A 24,049-nucleotide genomic window follows, 5' to 3' on the forward strand; every position below is an offset into this window, starting at 1 on the left:
AAGCAGTAACACCAATGTCAGCATCTACTTCACCCCCTTCCCCTGAGTTGCCCTCATATCCCACAGGGAGACCAACCACTACCCTAGCAGACTCGGTCCAATACAAAGACAAACTGCCGGAAAGTTCATCTGGACCGCCGGCAAGGAATACTAGACAACAGAAGTTACAATCCCAGGGGCCTCTCTCCCCGTCATGTAACAGTGTTCCCCTTGCACCAACTCCTAGGCCCAAGTGTTGATAATTCGGGTCACGCAATCCTGGTGACTATACACACCCCTTGGTCTCCCACAGATCTGTATAATTTGATTGAAAAATTTCCTAAAATAAGGGAAGACCCCATCAAATTTCAAGAAGAATTAAAAACAGTCATAAGCTGTTACAACCCTAACTGGGCAGATTTAAATCAAATCCTAAGAGGAGTCCTGTCCAGGGAAACATTAAATCACCTCCTACAAGAGGCCCAGTGGCCCAGCGATGACCAAGGCCATAATAGGAACTTAAACACAGACAGGAACAACCTGCTAGATGCAGTTCTCAAAATCTGCCCAAAAAGGCAGATTGGACTAAAATTAGTGCTTGTAAACAAAATAAAGGAGAAAACCCTGCTGATTATATGCAGCGCATTAAGCAGGTTTTCAAGAGATATTCTGGCATAAATAATGTAGAGGAAGATGCTAAACAAGACATAGTGGCCGCTTTTGTCCAAGGACTCAATCCACGATTGGGAGCCCAATTAAAAATTGGTACCATAGATTGGGAAGGAAAAAACCCAGATGAAATTCTAGCAGTTGCCCAGCATTACTACCGTCAGTTAGAAAAGAAAAAGGATGACATTGAAACTAAATTAATGACCCTCCAGATCCAGAATATACTGAAACCCCACAGCAACCGCCCGTTAAGGGGAAGAGGAGGGAGACCCAACAGAGGTCCCCACTGTCCCCCTACTCAGGGGCAAACCAATGATGCCTGTTACTGTTGCGGACAGGTGGGCCATTGGAAAAGTAATTGTCCCAATTGCTTTAACTGACCAATCGACCCTGCCCTTGCACTGCAATATTCTTCCACAGTTCCTTTGTGCCCTCAAAACCGTTAGGATAGCCAGGAGATGGGTAATTTCATTGCTCCGCTTGTCCCTTTAAACCAAACAGGACCATATGTAAACTGTATAATTAATGGCAGCCCTACCTCTTGCCTGCTAGATATCGGTGCCTTGTGGTCCACCCTCCGCACGGGCGACTTCCCTTCCCTTCCAGTAAGCTCCGAAATAGTAAATGCAGTAGGAGTGAGCAACACTCCTATTCCCCATCCCGTCTTCTCACCTCTGACTGTCTCTACCGGTCCTCTGTCTGAGCACCACGCTTTCCTCCTCAGCCCCTGCTCACCTGTTAACCTTTTGGGAAGAGACTTGCTGTGCAAATTAAATTGTACAATTTATTGTACCCCAGATGGTGTGTATTTGGATTGTTGGATCATATTAAAGAAGTTCTGTATTAAAATCACAAATGAGTTTGATTCCCCATAGTTTAAATTCCAGGGTATTACTAATTAAGAGGTCTCTTGGTTTTTGGTACTGTTTCTCTCCCTCTCTGTGTGAAACTTGCAAGCTGCTAATTGTGTTAGTACATTCTAAAACAGAGTTTGTTCTCAAAGCAATTCACACACAGAGAGAGACTCAAAGCAATACTCTGTAACAACAGAAACAGCACCCAGAGACTCCCCGCCCTTTTGTTGTATTAACAATTGTGATTAAAATAGAGATAGAGGATGTTTGTGGATGGATGCTTGGTGTGGATAATAACTGAATGATCAGGTAGGTGCCAGCCTAAGAATCCAGTGTCCATCGGCTGAAGAAGGCGTCAAGTCGAAATAACCAGAGGATCCCCGGAGGGCAGACTGGAATCCACCCAACAGCCTCAAGAATGGGAGAACCAAAGAACAAGATAATATCTGGCAGCACTGAGCCGTCAGGAATGTGCCGTCTGCTGATTGATTCAGCAATAACATGATGAAGCAATTCCCATAGACTGGCATAGGAAGAAATTCCTATAAAAATGGACTCTAGAAAGTGAGAACTTTGGGGTCTGATTCTGCAAACCAACTTCCAGGAGCATCAGATGAGCATCTGACAAGGCCCTGCTCCCTCCTCATGTCCAGGCCACCTGGCCAGTGGCTTGGCATGAGCAACTCTAAGGCTGGTAACTATGATAACAACTGTGCAGAACCTGTGTGTGTGTGTTTGTATGAATGAATGTGTGAATAAATATGAGATTGAATGGAATGTTATAGCTATAACTAACTGCTTACTATGATTCTTTCTGTATTCACAATAAATGTGGTATTTTGCCTTTTCCTCTTTAATAAGATCCTGCTGGTTTTTATTTTATTGGTATAACAGGATGTCCCTGACCCCCATCAAAATGAGGTCCTGGCAGTCCTGCAATTGGGTGCTCCAGAGGAGGAGACCGACCCCAGCCCTTCCTTGTTGCAACAGGAATTGCTGGCCAAGGTTCCTCCTTGTTTGTGGGCCGAGCATGCCAAACAGGTAGGGTGCATCAGGACTGCCCGACTGGTTCAAATTCGCCTAGATCCGACAAAACCCCTTCCTAGAGTTCAGCAATACCCTCTTTCAAGGGAGGCCAAAGAGGGAATCCGCCCAGTGATTACCTCCCTAATTTGGCAAGGAGTTATTATTCCTACAGTCAGTAAATGTAACACCCCCATTTTACCTGTAAGGAAACCTGGCAAGCAGACTTGGTGCTTTGTCCAGGATCTCCGGGCTGTCAATGCTGCTGTTCTCCCTACCTACCCAGTTGTCCAAAACCCTGCTATTATCCTCTCCTATATTCCTCCCTCTGCTGTTTATTTCACGGTTGTTGACCTCTGCTCGGCTTTCTTCTCTATCCCTGTCCACAGAGATAGTAAATATCTGTTTGCTTTCACCTACCAAGGGTGTCAGTACACTTGGACCAGGTTACCCCAGAGCTACACGGAATCGCCCACCTTGTTCTCGCAGATCCTCAAAAGGGATCTGGATGATATTGAATTCAAAATGGGGTCCACTCTAGTCCAGTACGTAGACGACCTGCTATTGGCATTGTCGTCTTTAGAGGCCTCTAAAACTGATTCCCTTACGCTATTGCAAGCTCTAGCGAGAAGGGTCATAAAGCCTCCAAGTCTAAACTGCAGCTCTGTCTGCCCAAAATCCACTATTTGGGACATGATATTTCAGCTGGAGAGAGATGCTTGTCCTCTGCGCAAATACAAGCCACCCTCCAGGTCCCTAAACCAACCACTAAGAAACAAATGTGCAGCTTCCTAGGTATGGCCGGGTATTGCCGACAGTGGATTCTTAGATATACAGCTATTGTTAGGCCCCTGCAAGAATTAACCCTTGACAAAGTCCCTGAACCCCTTCCGTGCACCCCAAAAGCTGAGGAAGCATTTACTAAGATTAAGGAGGCTCTTACCAGGTCCCCCGCCTTGGGCTTACCTGACTACCAGAAGCTTTTCACCCTCTACTGCCATAAGAAGGAGGGAATAGCCTTGGGGGTCCTTACTCAAACTCATGGTGACAAATGATGCCCCGTAGCATATTATAGCTCATCTTTGGACCCTGTAGCAGCTGGACTCCCTCCTTGTCTTCGGGCGGTAGCTGCAGCCACTTCCCTTGTGGAGGCTTCTGCTACTCTCGTTTTCGGTTCCCCCTTATGTGTTGCCGTCCCGCATGCTCTGACCACCCTACTTCTAAAAAGCAAAACCCAGCACCTCTCTAACTCCAGACTAAGTATGAAATGCTGCTTTTAAATGCCTCAAATGTAACTCTTACTCGCTGCCCTGTTCTTAACCCCACTTCCCTACTTCCCATGGCAGCTGAGGGAGAACCTCATGACTGTTTAGCCAAGACAGCAGAACTCTCCACCCCTAGAATTGATTTGAAGGATACCCCACTTCATAATCCTGATCTATTATTCTATGTAGACGGGTCCTGCCTCAGAAATTCTGCAGGCCTGCTCGTGGTTGGCTATGCTGTTTGTTCCTAACACAAGCCTGTTGAGGCCCACTCCCTTCCGGGAGCACACTCAGCCCAAGTCGCAGAGCTTGTCGCCCTTACCCATGCTTGTACTTTAGCCAAGGACAAGTCTGTTACCATCTACACCAGGGGTCAACAACCTTTGAGAAGTGGTGTCCCGAGTCTTCATTTATTCACTTTAATTTAAGGTTTTGTGTGCCAGTAATACATTTTAATGTTTTCTAGAAGGTCTCTCTCTATAAGTCTATATATTATATAACTAAACTATTGTTGTATGTAAAGTAAACAAGGTTTTCAAAATGTTTAAGAAGCTTCATTTAAAATTAAATTAAAATGCTGATCTTACGTCGCTGGCCTGCTCAGCCCGCTGCCAGCCTGGGGTTCCGTTCACCTAGGCCAGCAGCAGGCTGAGCGGGGCTGGCGGCCAGGACCCCAGACTGGCAGTGTGCTGAGTGGCTCAGCCCGCTGCTGGTTTGGGGTTCCGTCCGCTGGCTCCTGCCAGCCACAGCCCTGGGTGCTGACCCCACTCAGCCCGCTGCTGGTCTGGGATCCCGGCCCTGCCCACATAGAGTGGGTACCTTCCTTCTCCCTGATTCTAGCCGATTCTCTTCCTCTCTCTCTGCACTGAGCTGAGGGTGGGAGTGCACTGAGCACAGGGCTGGGAGTGAAGGAGCAGGCTGGGGGGTGGGGTGTAGGGTCTGGCCAGGAGCTAGAATGAGGGAGGGGACTCAGGGTTGGGGCAGGAGGTTTGGGGGTGGACTGCTTACTTGGGCAGCTCCCATTTGGTGGGAGGGGTGCAGATGGGAATGTGGGGGGTGCAGGAGTCAGAACACAGGGTGTGTGGGGGCTGGGTGTGTGTGAGGAGGGTGCAGGAGTCAGGGCAGAGGGCATGTGAGGAGGGTGCAGGAGTCAGGAAAGAGGTGTGGGGGGGCTGAGTATGTGTGGAGGGTGCTGGAGTCAGGGCTGAGTTCGTGGGGGGGTGTGGGCTGGGGTCATGGGGGTGCTCCCAGCCCCCTGCCCTGAGCAGCTCACGGCAGGGGGTTGGAGGGGATATGCCCTGATTCCACCCCCCTTCCCCAAGGTCTCGTCCCCTCCTCTTCTCTGCCTCCTCCCCAGAGCAGGAAGCACGCTAAGGCTCCGCTTCTCCCCCTCCCCCCTCCACAAGGGCCATCAGCTGATCGGAGGCAGGGAGGGAGAGGAGGAGGGGCAGGAACCCAGCATGCTGGGTGAAGAGGCGGGGGAGGGGGAAGCTTGCCTGCTCTGCAGCAGCAGCTGGCAGGACCAAGCTTCTTCACCCTGCCCCGGTGGGGGGGGAGCAGCGGCGGAGAAGAGCGAGCCGGGGCAGGAAGGAGTTTTAATGGCACGCTGCTGCCTGCCAGGGTCCTGGCCTGGGTTCGGCAGCGGGCTGAGCGAGGCCGGTGGCTGGGACTCGGCAGGCAGCAGTGTGCCATTAAAAATCGGCTTGCATGCCATCTTTGGCATGCGTGCCATAGGTTGACGTCCCCTGATCTACACAGACTCTCGATATGCCTTTGGGGTGGTTCATGATTATGGGCAACTATGGAAACACCAAGGATTTCTCACTTTGGGGGGGGAAGCGGGGGCAAAAATTAGTAATGGGCCCTTTGTTGGTGCCCTTCTCTCTGCCCTTCAACTCCCTTCTGCCATTGCCATTGTGAAATGTACTGCTCACCAAAAACCTTATGATGATGTTACCAGAGGAAATGTACTGGCAGATGCTACTGCCAGACAGGCAGCCCTTTTCGGGTCTCTGGCTCCACTTGATTTTATTTTCCTCAGTTCATAGTTCCCCCCCAGGCCTGCCTCTCTCCAAGATTTAGCTCTTATGCAAGATTCGTCCCCAGAACCAGAGAAGGACGGATGGAGGTGGGATGGATGTACTTTGCATCTGGATGCCTTGCTCCCCAGATGGCCGCTTGGTGGCGCCCAAGGCTGTGCTCCTCTATCTTGTCCGTGTGTCCCATGGATTGGCGCATGTGAGCAAAGGGGGGATGATCGCTTCAGTACTGCGTCATTGGTATGCCCCGAATTTCTCCATTATGGCACAGCAGTACTGCAATTCTTGTCCGACCTGCTGAGCCCACAATAGTGGCAGACCAGTTCAGAAAAAACCCGCTGCACACCCCACTCCATGGGGACCTTTTGTAAATATGCAAATCCATTTTATCAACATGCTGAAATGTTGTTCTTATGAATATGTTCTTGTTTGTGTCTGTGTGTATTCTGGTTGGATAGAGGCCTACCCTTGTGCCAAGGCTGATTCCCTCATCGTAGCAAAAAAATTGTTGAGGGATTTTATTCCTCGGTTTGGTCTACCTCTCTCTATTAACAGTGAATGAGGTACCCATTTCACAGGCCAAATCATGCAACAGATTTGCAAGGCTCTTAACATCACCCAATACTTTCATTGTGCTCATCACCCCCAGAGTGCAGGGGCGGTTGAGCGCAAAAATGGGGAACTAAAGAACAAAATCTCTAAGATCTGTGCCGAAACCAGCCTTAAATGGCTTGATGCCCTACCCCTTGCTCTCATGTATATGAGAAGCACACCTGCAAGCAAAAATGGCCTATCCCCATATGAAATCCTTATGGCCAGACCCATGCGTATGCTGGCATCCCCTCCCCCACTCCCTTGTCAGTTGGACTTGCAACTAAACGATGATACTGTTATAACATACTGTCAAACGCTAATTCATTGCATTAGGTCTATCCACTCACAGGTCCAAAGTGCCCTGGTGGAACCAGCTGACACACCGTGCCACCCCCTTCAGCCTGGAGATTGGGTTTATATTAAGGTATATCAAAGAAAGACTTCTTTGGAACCCTGTTGGAAGGGCCCCTACCAGATCCTATTGACCACCCATACAGCGGTCAAGTGTAAGGGACTCGTCAACTGGATACACACCTCCCACTGCAAGAAAATAAAGCCACCCTTGAACCCAGACGCTGAGGATTTCCAACCGCCAGACCCAGTTCCTGAAAGCAACGAGAGTGGCCGTGACGACAACCCCGCTTCAGGCCCCAAAAGGGAACCTAGGTATTACCTCAAGAAGAGACAGTGATACCTCTAGTGATTTGCCCTTATAGCCAGTTAAGGCTTCAGGCCTGCTGGTAAAGGGGACAACAGAGATCAAAGGTCAAAACAAAGCCTTTAGAAGTCCAGTGGAGAGCCTAGTACCCACTGGCACCCGACTGCCATGACTGACCCCGCGGTCAGAATAAAGGAATCAGCCATGATGCAAAAATGGCTGATGCCTTCTGTTTGGTTCGTATGTGGAACTATGTTCTTGCTACTATTGCTGAATTTTCATGATACTGTTATGTTCCTTTGGATGCACAAAGCCACCAGCAATTTACCAATAAACAACCCCTCCAAAGAACCGAATAAAGTGCCAGTAACCTCTCCCTTATATGATGCTAAACCACGGAGATTCCAAGAAAGGAAAAGGAACATCCGCTCTGCTGAAGCCAAGGTACAAGAATTTCTGACCACAAAAGACATTAAGAACTGGCCCTGGTGGAAAAGATGGAATGTTGTAAATTGGCAAGGAGGAACCTGTGGGTCCCATTCTTGGGAATGTGGTATTAATTGGGTATTGGGGTTTATTCCACAGGCTGCGCCCTGTGTTTTTGGACAAGTGCCTTCACCTTGCACTGCCCTCCCTAATTGGCTTCCAGACAATGAATATCAAAAATGCCTTGCTACCACAACCACCAAACCCACCATCCCTTCCTCCATTAACCTCACCACTGCCCCCACAACCTACCCAAATGTAGACGATACCATATATTCAAATGAAGCCCAATGGCCAAAACCTTCACATTTAAGTGATTTATGGAAATTTTGCTCAGAGAAATTATTTTTCAAGGTTCAGGACCGTTCATATAAGCGAATGATTGAGTGGAGAACAGATGGGGTGGTGGAAATAGAAATATATGATATCACCGCCACTGAGCCCCAAAAGTTGAAAATTGAAATTGATGGGGCCCATGGCGGGACAGATATGATGGCCATTCCCGGAGTTTGTAGCCTGATAAATCAAAAAGGCCCTTATTGTTATTTGGTTACCCAACTAGTAAATAATCAAACAAATACCCCAAAAGTTTGCTTCTCTGCTGAAAAAATTTCCTGTACTGAATATGTCCCAATAACTACTAATTTAAACTGCACTATATTGCAGTACACCCCGTCCTACGATATTGATGCTGAGGCCTCTCAAAAGTATATACAGGTGTTCAGCCATCAAATGTGGTATAATACTTCATCAAAAAGAGATGGGTTGCAGTTTCGATGGACTGTAATTAATGCTACATTAGGGACTGTAAAATTTACACTACCCTTATCTAGTTTTCAGATTACCTGTATATATCCTAATTGTTCAAAAGAAGCTGCCATTCGACTGGCACAGCAACGGACCTGGATTTCCGCTAGAAAAAGGAGGGACTTAGCCGGACACCTATGGGATGGGGCAAATAGCGTAGCTGCAGTCTGGAATATCTATAAAGGTCAGCAACATGAGGAAAAATTGGGACAGTTGGAAAAAGCCATGGGCCTTATTACTGGAGCACAGCTAGCCCAGGTTCAGGCCAGTGTTGGCGAATTACGTGTTATCTCCGCCCTTAGTTCAATGACTCAAAAGCTGTTAACAGAAATGGTACTGGGTATCACCAACGCTGGAAAGGTATTGCAGTGGGATCTGGCTTGTTTGGAGGTTCAGGATTTTCTGAATGACCAGCTTATGGCCATTCAAAGGGATCTTGAACATCAGGCATGGCCTACTGCCCTTACAAATACCTCAGGAGTTCCACCTAATCTGTGGCCGTGGAGACATACTTGGAGATTTTCTGCGTGGAACTGCAGATGTTCACAGTGCTCCTTCCAAGCCTACAGGCCAATCAAAGGGATATGGGCTCCCACCTACTGAATCCTGCTGGGTCCGTGGGGAGGATGCATGTGGGACTGGATAATTCATTTGGGAACTTAAACTACCTGGTCTGCCCAACCAATTCATAGTCAGTGCTCCTGGAGTAACACCCGACATTTGGCTAGGGGTTGGAAGCCAACGGACACTTTGGCCGTTAGAACCCCCTCAACTTCAGTGTGTACGTAAACTAAAATCAGGAGAGGTTGTTACCATTCGTGACAACATTTGTTGGGAGGGTATGGGACACAGAATTATCCTGACAGGACACTTACTTTTCCAAACTAATAATAGCTATGTGCATGTTGAGACCACCACCTTGAATGACGTACATTTTAATCTCACCACAGCCGCAGGCAATCATGTCATTTATTGGCCTGCGGATAACACTGTACAATTAGCCCTCAGGTTCCAGATACCCTTTAACTGGACTGCTTTAGTACCTGACCAATTCCAAAATTTGCTTTCAATTTTACCTAAGGTTCAGAAAATTTCCGAATTACAGGGACAAATTCACGTGCTCCAAAATATATATCAAGCTGAAAAAAATGCCTTTTATACTGCCTATAGAATGTCTACTTTTTGTACCAAAACTGATGTATTGTGTTTTGTAACTAAAGCTATTCGACAATCCCAACCACATCATATTATCGCCATGGGAATGTTGTTGCTTTTACTGCTGTTTAGCATAGGATTGTGTTATTGTTGTTATAAAAGATGTATTTACCATTGCCTGTCCAGCCCTAAACCTGACAGCCTCGGTGCAAGGAAGCAGGTGGCACTAATGATTGTAAATGAAATGTATGACACTGCTTGGGCAAAAGAACATGAGAACGAAAAGGAGGAAATTAACAGGCTGATGGCTATGGAAGTTTAGGCCCAATTAGTGGTGCCAAAAAAAAAAATGGCACCAAAGGGGGGAATGTGGAAGAAAAATCTAATGGGCCTAAACTAATAGGCCTAAAACTTTGGTCAAGTTAACTGTGTGTATAAAGCAAAATAAGAGGGTGAGGAAAATTCTATTAAGAGGCAGATAGCAACAGCTCAGCTTAAAAATGTAACCACAACCGCTTGAAGTTAGAAAAGACCGTTAACCACAAAGGAAGCACGTGTCAATAACAGGTAAAACTTGTTTTGCTTTTTTCCAAATAAGGCAAAGCTACCTTTGAAGCTTGCACTATATGCCAAATAAGGAAAATGCTGTTGAAGGAAATGTGCTTAACAGATTGTGGTTTTCAATCTGTGGTTATATAAACTCCTGTATTTTCTGTTCATGGCAGAGCAGCTCCGGCTGACTCTCTCTGTAGGCGCATACTTAAATAAAGCAGGTCTCAGGCTTGGTTCTGATCCAAACACAATGCGTGGTTAATTTTTCCACTGCATTTATTTCCCCACAACAGTGTAGATCTGTTCTATGCCAGGGCCTCCCATCTAAGCCAGCACTCAAGCAATTCAGACTGAAATGGTTTTCAGACTCACCCTGAGCTACTTTTAATGTTCTACTCTAGGAACTGAAAATCAAAGCTTTCACTTCTGAAAATTAACAAGGAGTCCAGTGGCACCTTAAAGACTAACAGATTTATTTGGGCATAAGATTTCATGGGTAAAAAACTCACTTCTTCTACCCACAAAAGCTTATGCCCAAATAAATCTGTTAGTCTTTAAGGTGCCACAGGACTCCTTGTTGTTTTTGTGGATACATACTAACACGGCTATCCCCTGATACTTCTGAAAATTGATGCCCCAAAGTCTTTAGTGCAAGTAAGACTTTTGTGCCTTTCCCAGCTGAGGTTGGTGACCCCAGACTCTTTATATGTATTCAGTGGGGTTGAGACTTTCTAGTCTTCTCCCCCTAAGCATAGGATGGGCACTCACCTCAGTGGAGGGTCGGTGGATGCTGCTGCCATGCAATGAGCTGGTGCTGTCCATATTGATCTGATCCACATCTTTCAATCCCTTCCAGTCCACTGCAATCACCTCATTCCCTGCGGGGACACAACATCCAGTCAGGATTCCTTGCTTCCATCACTTTAAACAGTGCTATAAGGGGTTTTACATGAGAGTTCAGCAAAGGAAGGAGTGTGTGTCATAGATTCATAAAGCTTAAAGCCGTAACAGGCCTTTAGATCATTTAGACTGACCTCTGTATAGAACAGACCATTCAGTTTCATCCACTGATCCCTGTATTGAGCCCAATAACCTGTGTTTGACTAAAGCATATCTTCTAGACAGGTATTCAGCACTGATATGGGATGGAGAATCCACCGCTGGTAGTTTATTCCAGTGGTTAATCACCCTCACTGTTACAATTTTGTGCCTTATTTCTAATTTGAGTTTGTCTGGCTTCAACTTCCAGTTCTTGTTCTGTCTTTCTCTAGATTAAAGAGCCCTTGAGTACCCAGCATTTTCTCCCACATGAAGGTTACTTATCCACCATAATCAAATCACCACTCAGTCTTCTTTTTGATAAGCTCTCTCACTGATAAATCTCTCACTGTAAGGCATTTTCTCCAGCTCTCAAATTTGTGGCTCTTCTCCACAGCCTTTCCAATTCTCCAACATCATTTTAAAAAATGTGGACACCAGAACTGGATATGGTATTCAAGTACTTATCTCAGCAATGCCATGTACAGAGGTAAAACCACCTCTCTACCAGGGTTGGCAATTTCCAGGGAAAAACTAGTTTAGGACAGGGTACATACTAGCTTAAACCTGGGTTAAACTGTGAAAAATAATGGCATCAGTGGCCAGCAAGTTCAGCAAGCACAGAACGAATCTTTTCAAACTTTGAATACATTCATTCAAAACTGAGGAATAGGTGCGGTCTATCCACTACCTCAAAGTTGGTCTTCTGCTACAGAATGCTGTATGGCCAAGTGGACCCGGACTAGTAGTTTGCAACTCTGCATGCTTCTGATTGCTTAATGCTTCAACTCTGCATTATTGTCATTTTCATATAATCAAATGTTTTTGACTTCTGTTTATATAATATTGAAAACTGAAATGAGTCATGACCTGTACAACTTCCTTGAGAAAATTCCGAACCAGAATGTATAGACAGTCAAATGTTCAGTATTATAATTATATATATTAGTATTACACTCACTGCAGGTTTACATTTTATTTGTACAACTCTAAATTAATCTACAAATCTACTGCTTTATGACACCACAACTTGAATATGGAACTAAAACAAAGTAGAATGTAGTGTGCATTAATGAAAACTTTTTTAAAATAGAAAATGCCTTAAACTGTGACTAACTAGTTTTTCCCATGATTTTACCAGGTAAAATGCACTTCTGGTAAATACCATGTCATCTCTGCTCCCTACTCCTACTCACTACTTCCCTGTTTATACATCCAAGAATTGCATTAGTCTTTTTTTCCCCCACAGCATTACTGAAAGTTCATGTTCAGTTGCTTGTCCACTGTGATCCCTAAATCCTTTTCAGAGTCTCTACTTTCGAGGATATGGTCCCCCATTCTGCAGGTGTGATCAGCATTCCTTGTTCCTAGATGTATAATTTTGCATTTGGCTGTATTAAAACACACATTGCTTGAATTGGCCCAGTCTACCAAGTGATCCAGATTATTCAGTATAACTGCCCTGCCCTCATCATTATTTACCACTCTGCTAATCATTGTATCATCTGCAAATTTTATCAGCAATGATTTTATATTTACTTCCAGATCATCAATGAAAATTTTGAAAAGTATTGGGCCTAGTACCTATGTCTGTGAAACCCCACTAAAAATACACACCAATTTGATGATGATTCCCCATTGACTACTACTTTTTGAGATCTGTCAGTTAGCCAGTTCTTAATCAATTTAACATGTGCTTTGTTGATATTGTATAGTGCTGATTTTTTAATCAAAATGTTGTGTGGTATTAAATCAAATGCCTTACAAAAGTCTAAGGGCTTGTCAACATGCAGAATAAAGCTAAGGTGTGAATTTAAAGTGCAATAGCTATTCCACACTAAGTTCCTGTGTGGACCTTCTTATTACACACTAAGAGTGTCTATTTATGGTTTAGGTTTATCCACTGCCAAAGTGGATCCAATTCCAAAGTGGATTAAGGTAAACCACACAAAGGCACTCTTAATGCAGAGTAAGTGTGTTCACACAGCAAACTATTGAGGAATAGCTATTCAGCAATACCTATTGTGCAATATATATTCTGGATTTTTCCCTGTATAGACAAGCCCTAAGTATATTACACCTATGCAGTTACGTTTATCAATGCAACTTGCAATCTCATCAAAAAATGAAATGAGGTTTGTTTGACAATACTTATTTTCCACCAAACCATGTTGACTGGCCTTAATTATATTCCTGTCCTTTAATTTATCAGTTAAATCCTATATCAGTTTTTCCCACTATTTTTCCCAACCTGCAGTTATTTGTGTCATCTTGCTTGCCCTCTTTGAATACAGGCATAACCAGCCTTCTGAAATTTTCCCCATATTCCAAACTGTATTAAAAATGAACATCAGTAGGCCAGAGATCTCATCAGCCAACTCTTTTAGGATTTTTGGCGGCAAGTTATCTGAGCCTGTTGATTTAAAAATGTTTAACATCCTCCTTAATTAATAATGGACTGGCAAGTACTTCATCATCCCCATGTGGTACAAGTCCATCATCTTGCTTCTTTTCAGGAAAGACAGGCAGGGCAGAAAAGGTGGGGGAGTTGCACTGTGTGTAAGGGAGCAGTATGACTGCTCAGAGCTCAAGTATGAAACTGCAGAAAAACCTGAGAGTCTCTGGATTAAGTTTAGAAGTGTGAGCAACAAGGGTGATGTCGTGGTGGGAGTCTGCTATAGACCACCAGACCAGGGGGATGAGCTGGATGAGGCTTTCTTCTGGCAACTCATGGAAGTTACTAGATCGCAGGCCCTGGTTCTCATGGGAGACTTCAATCACCCTGATATCTGCTGGGAGAGCAATATAACGGTGCACAGACAATCCAGGAAGTTTTTGGAAACTGTAGGGGACAATTTCCTGGTGCAAGTGCTGGAGGAACCAACGAGGGGCAGAACTCTTCTTGACCTGCTGCTCACAAACCGGGAAGAATTAGTAGGGGAAGCTAAAGTGGATGGGAACCTGGGAGGCAGTGACTATGAGATGGTCGAGTTCAGGATCCTGACACAGGGAAGAAAGAAGAGCAGCAGAATACGGACCCTGGACTTCAGAAAAGCAGACTTTGACTCCCTCAGAAAACTGATGGGAAAGATCCCCTGGGAAAATAACATGAGGGGGAAAGGAGTCCACAAGAGCTGGCTGTATTTTAAAGAATCCTTATTGAGGTTACAGGGACAAACCATCCAGATGTGTAAAAAGAATAGTAAATATGGCAGGCGACGAGCTTGGCTTAACGGTGAAATCCTTGCTGATCTTAAACACAAAAAAGAAGCTTACAAGAAGTGGAAGATTGGACAAATGACCAGGGAAGATAATAAAAATATTGCTTGGGCATGCAGGAGTGAAATCAGGAAGGCCAAATCACACCTGGAGTTGCAGCTAGCAAGAGATGTTAAGAGTAACAAGAAGGGTTTCTTCAGGTATGTTAGCAACAAGAAGAAAGTCAAGGAAAGTGTGGGCCCCTTACTGAATGAGGGAGGCAACCTAGTGACAGAGGATGTGGAAAAAGCTAATGTACTCAAGGCTTTTTTTGCCTCTGTCTTCACGAACAAGGTCAGCTCCCAGACTACTGCACTGGGCAGCACAGCATGGGGAGGAGGTGACCAGCCCTCAGTGGAAAAAGAAGTGGTTCAGGACTATTTAGAAAAGCTGGACGAGCACAAGTCCATGGGGCCGGATGCGCTGCATCCGAGAGTGCTAAAGGAGTTGGCGGATGTGATTGTAGAGCCATTGGCCATTATCTTTGAAAACTCATGGCGATCGGGGAAAGTCCCGGATGACTGGAAAAAGGCTAATGTAGTTCCCATCTTTAAAAAAGGGAAGAAGGAGGATTCTGGGAACTACAGGCCAGTCAGCCTCACCTCAGTCCCTGGAAAAATCATGGAGCAGGTTCTCAAGGAATCAATTCTGAAGCACTTAGAGGAGAGGAAAGTGATCAGGAACAGTCAGCATGGATTCACCAAGGGCAAGTCATGCCTGACTAATCTAATTGCTTTCTATGACGAGATAACTTGGCTCTGTGGATGAGGGGAAAGCAGTGGACGTGTTGTTCCTTGACTTTAGCAAAGCTTTTGATACGGTCTCCCACAGTATTCTTGCCAGCAAGTTAAAGAAGTATGGGCTGGATGAATGCATTATAAGGTGGATAGAAAGTTGGCTAGATTGTCGGGTTCAACGGGTAGCGATCAATGGCTCCATGTCTAGTTGGCAGCCAGTATCAAGTGGAGTGCCCCAAGGGTCAGTCCTGGGGCCGGTTTTGTTCAATATCTTCATAAATGATCTGGAGGATGGTGTGGATTGCACCCTCAGCAAGTTTGCAGATGACACTAAACTGGGAGGAGAGGTAGATACACTGGAGGGTAGGGATAGGATACAGAGGGCCTTAGACAAATTAGAGGATTGGGCCAAAAGAAATCTGATGAGGTTCAACAAGGACAAGTGCAGAGTCCTGCACTTAGGACGGAAGAATCCTATGTACTGCTACAGACTAGGGACCGAATGGCTCGGCATCAGTTCTGCAGAAAAGGACCTAGGGGTTACAGTGGACGAGAAGCTGGATAGGAGTTAACAGTGTGCCCTTGTTGCCAAGAAGGCCAATGGCATTTTGGGACGTATAAGTAGGAGCATTGCCAGCAGATTGAGGGATGTGATCGTTCCCCTCTATTTGACATTGGGGAGGCCTCATCTGGAGTACTGTGTCCAGTTTTGGGCCCCACACTACAAGAAGGATGTGGAAAAATTGGAAAATGTCCAGCGGAGGGCAACAAAAATGATTAGGGAACTGGAACACATGACTTATGAGTAAAGGCAAGGGAACTGGGATTGTTTAGTCTGCAGAAGAGAAGAATGAGGGGGGATTTGATAGCAGCTTTCCACTACCTGAAATGGGGTTCCAAAGAGGATGGATCTAGACTGTTCTCAGTGGTAGCAGATGATAGAACGAGGAATAATGGTCTCAAGTTGCAGTGGGGGAGGTTTAGGTTGGATATTAGGAAAAACGTTTCACTAGGAGGGTGGTGAAACACTGGAATGCATTACCTAGGGAGGTGGTGGAATCTCCTTCCTTAGAAGTTTTTAAGGTCAGGCTTGACAAAGCCCTGGCTGGGATGATTTAGTTGGGGATTGGTCCTGCTTTGAGCAGGGGGTTGGACTAGATGACCTCCTGAGGTCCCTTCCAACCCTGATATTCTATGATTCTATGAAATACAAAATAGAAATATTTATTGAACACTTCTGCCATTTCTGCATCTTTATTAACATTTTTACCATCTCTGCATAGTAATGGATTTATTTTTATGGTTTCTAGGAGTTTGTTGGTTCCTAATGTACTTTAAAAACTCTGTCTTGTTATTCTTAGCCCTGTCAGCCATGGATTTTTCCCTGATGTCTTTATCTTTCCTTACACATTTTCTCCACTTTATAGCTTCTAATTTATACTGATTACTTTCTAATTCCCCTTTTTTCCATTTGTAATATATTGTTCTTTTTTTTCTAAATGCTGCCATCAGTTCACCACTGAACCCACCTGGGCTTTTAGCCAAAGTTGTCCTCTTCCTTGATTGTGGAATCATGTCTTTTTGGCCAGCTAAAAAAACTCTTCTTAAAAGCTTCCAATTTACAGGCATATTTTTCTGCCTAAATTTTTCCTCACAATCAGTTTTGTTCATGAAGGCAGCAAATGTAATTATATATATCACAATCAAGAAAGATATATATACTGATTGGGACTGTCCTCTATTTTTCATAGGTTCATAGATTCTAAGGCTGGAAGGGACCATTGTGATAATTTAGTCTGACCTCCTGTGTTACACAGGCTATAGAACTTCCTATGATGAGGTGTGTAGCCCATACAGGTGCTGACAGGGTTAATGTGGGCCTAGGAGGCCAATAATGGTACCTGGCTGCACCTGGAAGGGGAGCCAGGCTTAACGGAGCCCACCTAGGCAGGAGCAGGCTGGTTAGTATAAAGGCAGGAAGTTGACAGCAGCAGAGGGCTGCAGAGAGGGAGTCTGCAGTCACTCTCTGGGAACAGAGAGGTGGTGAGGAGGAGGAAACCCAGGGGAGAGGATCAGTCCTAGGATCCTAGCCCTGAAAGAAGGGTCAACCCAGAGAAGTTGCGGGGAAGAAAGGCTGGGTAGGAAGAAGCCCAAGGAAACAGCATCATGGAATGGAACTGGCAGAACTTGGCTGCTGGCTCAAGGGTGGGAACCCACTGTAGAGGGAGAGCCTGGGTTCTCCAGTCAGCCACTGGGGGAAAGTGGCACAGGACCTGGAGATCTGGAATGGAAGACCATCTAAGACAGTGTATGGTGGGACTTTGTTACTTCAGAAGAGGAGGACTATATAGTGACCTGGACAGATGGCTGAGTCATGAAGATGGAGCATTCTGAATCACAAAGAGAGACGGGCCACAGTCTGAGCAACCAGCAAAAGGGGGTGCCAGACAGGGCGAGTGCTCATTCCCAGATGTACCCAAAAGGAGGTGCACCTGCAGTGAAAGAACTCCTTTACACTTCCCCAGAATAATTCCTAGAGCAGATCTTTTTAAAAAAATCCAATCCTGATTTAAAAACTGTCAGTGATGGAGATCCACCACAACCCTTAGTAAATTGTTCAATGGTTAATTACACTCACTAATTAAAAATTTACATCTTATTTCCAGTCTGAATTTGTCTAGCTTCAACTTCCAGCTATTGACTCTGCTTATACCTTCCTCTGCTTGATTGAGCTCCTTGCCTCTATCACTGTAAGGCAGGTTTTCTAATCCTTTAATCATTCTTGTGGCTCTTCTCTGAACCCTCTAAAATTTACCAACATTCTTTTTGAATTGTGGACACCAGAACTGTACACAGTATTCCAGCAGTGATTGCACCAGTGCCCATTTTGAATGTAATCAGGTCATGATCACTGGTCCCCATGGCAACCACCAACTTCCAGTCCAGTGAGTAATTCATCTTTATCCATCATAATGAGACCCAGAATAGTTACCTCATGTTGGGTGCAATACCTTTTGTGTTAGACAATTATCTATAACTTACAAAAGTACCCCCTGCTTGTTAGCACATTGATCCCTGTGCATTCGAGATACTGTGCCTCTGACTTATCAATATCTCTAAAACAGGTAAGGGTGTCTTTAATGTAGAGTGTCACTCCTCACCTTTTTCACCTACCCTGTCTTTCCTGAACGGGTTGTTGTTATGTTCATGGCATGCACACAGCAAAGTTAAATAGAAACATAAAATACTCTTGCCAGATGGTTGCAAAGTAACACTACTTTATTGCTTAACATTCAGAATGATAACACAAAAGAACCACATAACTGAAGAGACAAAGCAGGCTGCTCCCTAAGGCAGAGAGGCACAACTCATCCCAACTTACTGGCTCTTCGCAGTGTTGCCAACTCCACATACCATGAAGTCACCAGACAAACCCTGAAAAGTCACTAGATGTAGCTATTTAAGCACTCAAAAGGTGTAAAAAATGTCACTAAAAAAAAAATGTCCAGAGAATTCAACAGAGAATTATATATTAGGGCTGTCAAGCAATTAAAAAAATTAATTGTGATTAATCACGCTATTAAAAAAATAATAGAGTACCATTTATTTGCATATTTTTGGATGTTCTCTACTTTTTCAAATATATTGATTTCAGTTACAGCGCACAATACAAAGCATACAGTGTTCACTTTATGCTTATTATTATTGCAAATATTTGCACTGTAAAAAACAAAATAAATAGTATTTTTCAATTCACCTCATACAAGTACTGTAGTGCAATCTCTTTATCATGAAAATTGAATTTACCAATGTAGTATTATGTACAAAAAAAACTTCATTCAAAAATAAAACAATGTAAAACTTTAAAGCCTACAAGTCCATTCAGTCCTACTTCTTGTTCAGCCAGTTGCTCAGACAAACAAGTTTGTTTACATTTGCAGGAGATAATGCTGCCCGCTTCTTGTTTACAATGTCACCAGAAAGTGAGAACAGGCATGGCACTGTTGTAGCCGCGTCACAAAATATTTACACGTCAGATGCGCTAAAGATTCATATGTCCCTTCATGCTTCAACCACCATTCCAGGGGACATGCGTCCATGCTGATGACCGGTTCTGCTTGATAACAATTCAAAGCAGTGTGGACTGACACATGTTCATTTTCGTCATCTGAGTCAGATGCCACAAGCAGAAGGTTGATTTTCTTTTTTGGTGGTTCAGGTTCTGTAGTTTCTGCGTAAGAGTGTTGCTCTTTTAAGACTTCTGAAAGCATGCTCCATATCTCTCCCGCTGAGATTTTGGAAGGCACTTCAGATTCTTAAACCTTGGGTCGAGTGCTGTAGCTATCTTTAGAAATCTCATATTGGTACTTTCTTTGTGTTTTGTCACACCTGCAGTGAAAGTATTCTTAAAATGAACAACATGTGCTGGGTCATCATCTGAGACTGCTATAACACGAAATATATGGCATAATGAGGATAAAACAGAGCAGCAGACATACAATTCTCCCCCAAGGAGTTCAGTCACAAATTTAATTAACACATTATTTTTTTAATGAGAGTCATCAATACGAAAGCATGTCCTCTGGAATGGTGGCCAAAGCATGAAGGGGCATATGAATGTTTAGCATATCTGGCACGTAAATACCTTGCAGTGCCAACAAAAAAGTGCCATGCGAATGCCTGTTCTCACTTTCAGGTGACATTGTAAATAAGAAGCGGGCAGCATTATCTCCCATAAATGTAAACAAACTTGTTTCTCTTCATGATTGGCTGAAGAAGTAGGACTGAATAGACTTGGAGGCTCTAAAGTTTTACATTGTGTTGTTTTTGAGTGCAGTTATATAACAAAAAAATTTACATTTTTAAGTTGCACTTTCATGACAAAGAGATTGCACTAGTGTGCTTGTATGAGGTGAACTGAAAAATACTATTTATTTTGTTTATCATTTTTTACAGTGCAAATATTTGTAATAAAAATAATAATATAAATGTACACTTTGTATTCTGTGTTGTAATTGAAACCAATATATTTGAAAATGTAGGAAAACATCCAAAAATATTTAATAAATTTCAATTGGTATTCTATTGTTTAACAATGTGATTAATTAATCACTGTTAATTTTTGAGGTAATCACATGAATTAACTGCGATTAATCGACAGCCCTAATACACACACACACACACGTGCGCACAGGCAAGTATAGTAACAAAATCATTCAGAAGCAGCTCAATAGTGTTAATAAAATCATAGAATCATAGAATCATAGAATATCAGGGTTGGAAGGGACCCCAGAAGGTCATCTAGTCCAACCCCCTGCTCAAAGCAGGACCAATTCCCAGTTAAATCATCCCAGCCAGGGCTTTGTCAAGCCTGAACTTAAAAACCTCTAAGGAAGGAGATTCTACCACCTCCCTAGGTAACGCATTCCAGTGTTTCACCACCCTCTTAGTGAAAAAGTTTTTCCTAATATCCAATCTAAACCTCCCCCACTGCAACTTGAGACCATTACTCCTCGTTCTGTCATCTGCTACCATTGAGAACAGTCTAGAGCCATCCTCTTTGGAACCCCCTTTCAGGTAGTTGAAAGCAGCTATCAAATCCCCCCTCATTCTTCTCTTCTGCAGGCTAAACAATCCCAGCTCCCTCAGCCTCTCCTCATAAGTCATGTGTTCCAGACCCCTAATCATTTTTGTTGCCCTTCGCTGGACTCTCTCCAATTTATCCACATCCTTCTTGTAGTGTGGGGCCCAAAACTGGACACAGTACTCCAGATGAGGCCTCACCAATGTCGAATAGAGGGGAACGATCACGTCCCTCGATCTGCTCGCTATGCCCCTACTTATACATCCCAAAATGCCATTGGCCTTCTTGGCAACAAGGGCACACTGCTGACTCATATCCAGCTTCTCGTCCACTGTCACCCCTAGGTCCTTTTCCGCAGAACTGCTGCCTAGCCATTCGGTCCCTAGTCTGTAGCTGTGCATTGGGTTCTTCCGTCCTAAGTGCAGGACCCTGCACTTATCCTTATTGAACCTCATCAGATTTCTTTTGGCCCAATCCTCCAATTTGTCTAGGTCCTTCTGTATCCTATCCCTCCCCTCCAGCGTATCTACCACTCCTCCCAGTTTAGTATCATCCGCAAATTTGCTGAGAGAGTGCAATCCACACCATCCTCCAGATCATTTATGAAGATATTGAACAAAACTGGCCCCAGGACCGACCCTTGGGGCACTCCACTTGATACTGGCTGCCAACTAGATATGGAGCCATTGATCACTAGCCGTTGAGCCCGACAATCTAGCCAGCTTTCTACCCACCTTATAGTGCATTCATCCAGCCCATACTTCCTTAACTTGCTGACAAGAATACTGTGGGAGACCATGTCAAAAGCTTTGCTAAAGTCAAGAAACAATACATCCACTGCTTTCCCTTCATCCACAGAACCAGTAATCTCATCATAAAAGGCGATTAGATTAGTCAGGCATGACCTTCCCTTGGTGAATCCATGCTGGCTGTTCCTGATCACTTTCCTCTCCTCTAAGTGCTTCAGGATTGATTCTTTGAGGACCTGCTCCATGATTTTTCCAGGGACTGAAGTGAGGCTGACTGGCCTGTAGTTCCCAGGATCCTCCTTCTTCCCTTTTTTAAAGATTGGCACTACATTAGCCTTTTTCCAGTCATCCGAGACTTCCCCGGTTCGCCACGAGTTTTCAAAGATAATGGCCAATGGCTCTGCAATCACAGCCGCCAATTCCTTCAGCACTCTCGGATGCAACTCGTCCGGCCCCATGGACTTGTGCACGTCCAGCTTTTCTAAATAGTCCCTAACCACCTCTATCTCCACAGAGGGCTGGCCATCTCTTCCCCATTTTGTGATGCCCAGCGCAGCAGTCTGGGAGCTGACCTTGTTAGTGAAAACAGAGGCAAAAAAAGCATTGAGTACATTAGCTTTTTCCACATCCTCTGTCACTAGGTTGCCTCCCTCATTCAGTAAGGGGCCCACACATTCCTTGGCTTTCTTCTTGTTGCCAACATACCTGAAGAAACCCTTCTTGTTACTCTTGACATCTCTGGCTAGCTGCAGCTCCAGGTGCGATTTGGCCCTCCTGATATCATTCCTACATGCCCGAGCAATATTTTTATACTCTTCCCTGGTCATATGTCCAACCTTCCACTTCTTGTAAGCTTCTTTTTTATGTTTAAGATCCGCTAGGATTTCACCATTAAGCCAAGCTGGTCGCCTGCCATATTTACTATTCTTTCGACTCATCGGGATGGTTTGTCCCTGTAACCTCAACAGGGATTCCTTGAAATACAGCCAGCTCTCCTGGACTCCTTTCCCCTTCAAGTTAGTCCCCCAGGGGATCCTGGCCATCCGTTCCCTGAGGGAGTCGACGTCTGCTTTCCTGAAGTCCAGGGTCCGTATCCTGCTGCTTACCTTTCTTCCCTGCGTCAGGATCCTGAACTCAACCAACTCATGGTCACTGCCTCCCAGATTCCATTCCATGCTCTTCTTACTACATTCTGTTGCACACCAGAAGCAACTACAACAAACTACAACAGTACACTGTCATTATCAGGAGGGTGCCCTCTGCTCATTGAGAAGGAAATGGCAGCCCTCTGCTTATTGGGAAGGGCGCTTTGTACACTGCAGCTCTTGCCATTCTGGATTTGAGTCAACAGGTTAGTGAAAGGGAGAGCCCAGAGCCAGGGGGAAGAGGGCATTCGCCTCACCTGAGCTCGTTGCTGCAGGGAGCCAAGAAAGTAGATTTAAAAACAAAAATCTGCTAGCCAGCACCCTTCCCCACCCCTGAGTTTGATTTCTGAAAACAGGTGGGCAGCTAACCCCAGGCCAAGGCAGGAGAAGGAGTAAAGGGGAGCCGAAATCAAGCTAGCTCCACCTTTGATCCTGGAGTAAGGGCTTCATCCCTGGAGGCATGGTGCCCCTGCCCCATTGGGGCACATGGCCCTGTCTCATCCCACCCCATCTTCCATCTGTGCAGCTCTCCTCACTGGCTAACTTGCCTCTCCCACTCTGCCTACTTCATTAGCCATCTTTCTTTGCATCACAAAGAACATATCTGGATAAAACAAGCCCTGGCTAATGTGCAGCTCTCTCCGAAGTGTATCTGGCTTTAGCAAAGTATTTAATTAGCCTCCAGAAATTACTTTTCTTCACCTGCAGATTATAGTGATCTTAGCCCAAGAAGCCCTGGAGTGTGATTCCTTCCAAGGACATGCTCAGTTGAGACATAATGACATTGACTTGGTGTGCAAAAGAATGTAGTAAGAAGAACATGGAATGGATTTTATTAATAGTATTGAGCTGCTTCTGAATGATTTTGTGATTATATATATTGGTGACTTCTTTCTCTGAATGTCACTGTAATTTGCAGTGAAAGTCGCTAGATTTGTCACTGGTCAGTTTGACACTTATTTTTTCACTAGGGAAACCAAAAAGTCACTAAACCTAATGACAAAGTAGCTACACACTTCCCTACCGGGCCCCATAGCCCACAAGCAGGACCAGGAAAAACCCTGAGCATTTAAAGTGATAGCTTACAATTTCAATTCAGTTTTCAATGCACTACAGTTGTAACTAGGGTGACCAGGTGTCTGGTTTTCAACCAGAACACCCAGTAGAAAAGGGACCCTGGTGGTTCCGGTCAGCACCATGGACTGGGCACATACAAGTCTGGTCGGCAGTGCTGCGGCACTAAGGCAGGCTAGTCTCTACCTGTCCTGGCTCTGCGCTGCGCCCCGGAAGGGGCCAGGAGGTCTGGCTCCTAGGCAGGGGTGCTACCCAAGCACCAGCTGCGCACTCCCACTGGCTGGGAACCTGTGGACGAGAGCCTGCCACGCCTCCGATTAGGAGCCAGACCTGCTGGCCACTTCTGGGGCACACTGCGGAGCCAGGACAGGCAGAAAGCCTGC

General features: G+C 44.9%; 1 protein-coding gene across 5 annotated transcripts in view; it reads right to left on the reverse strand.

Moving 5' to 3' along the window:
- Positions 1-24,049, reverse strand: part of FAM131B (family with sequence similarity 131 member B) — a 90,229-nt gene that overhangs the window by 22,758 nt on the left and 43,422 nt on the right. For all 5 annotated transcript variants that reach the window (XR_012155017.2, XR_012155016.2, XM_073312476.2 and 2 more), the window contains exon 2: positions 10,850-10,959. Coding sequence is in view for 3 of the 5 variants with exons in the window: in XM_073312476.2 (XP_073168577.1) it covers positions 10,850-10,959 (110 nt within the window). In the remaining 2 variants the exon portion in view is untranslated. The remainder of the gene's footprint in view (positions 1-10,849; positions 10,960-24,049) is intronic.

This window comes from Lepidochelys kempii, chromosome 1 (assembly GCF_965140285.1).
Source record: "Lepidochelys kempii isolate rLepKem1 chromosome 1, rLepKem1.hap1, whole genome shotgun sequence".
Taxonomy (NCBI): Eukaryota; Metazoa; Chordata; order Testudines; family Cheloniidae; genus Lepidochelys; species Lepidochelys kempii.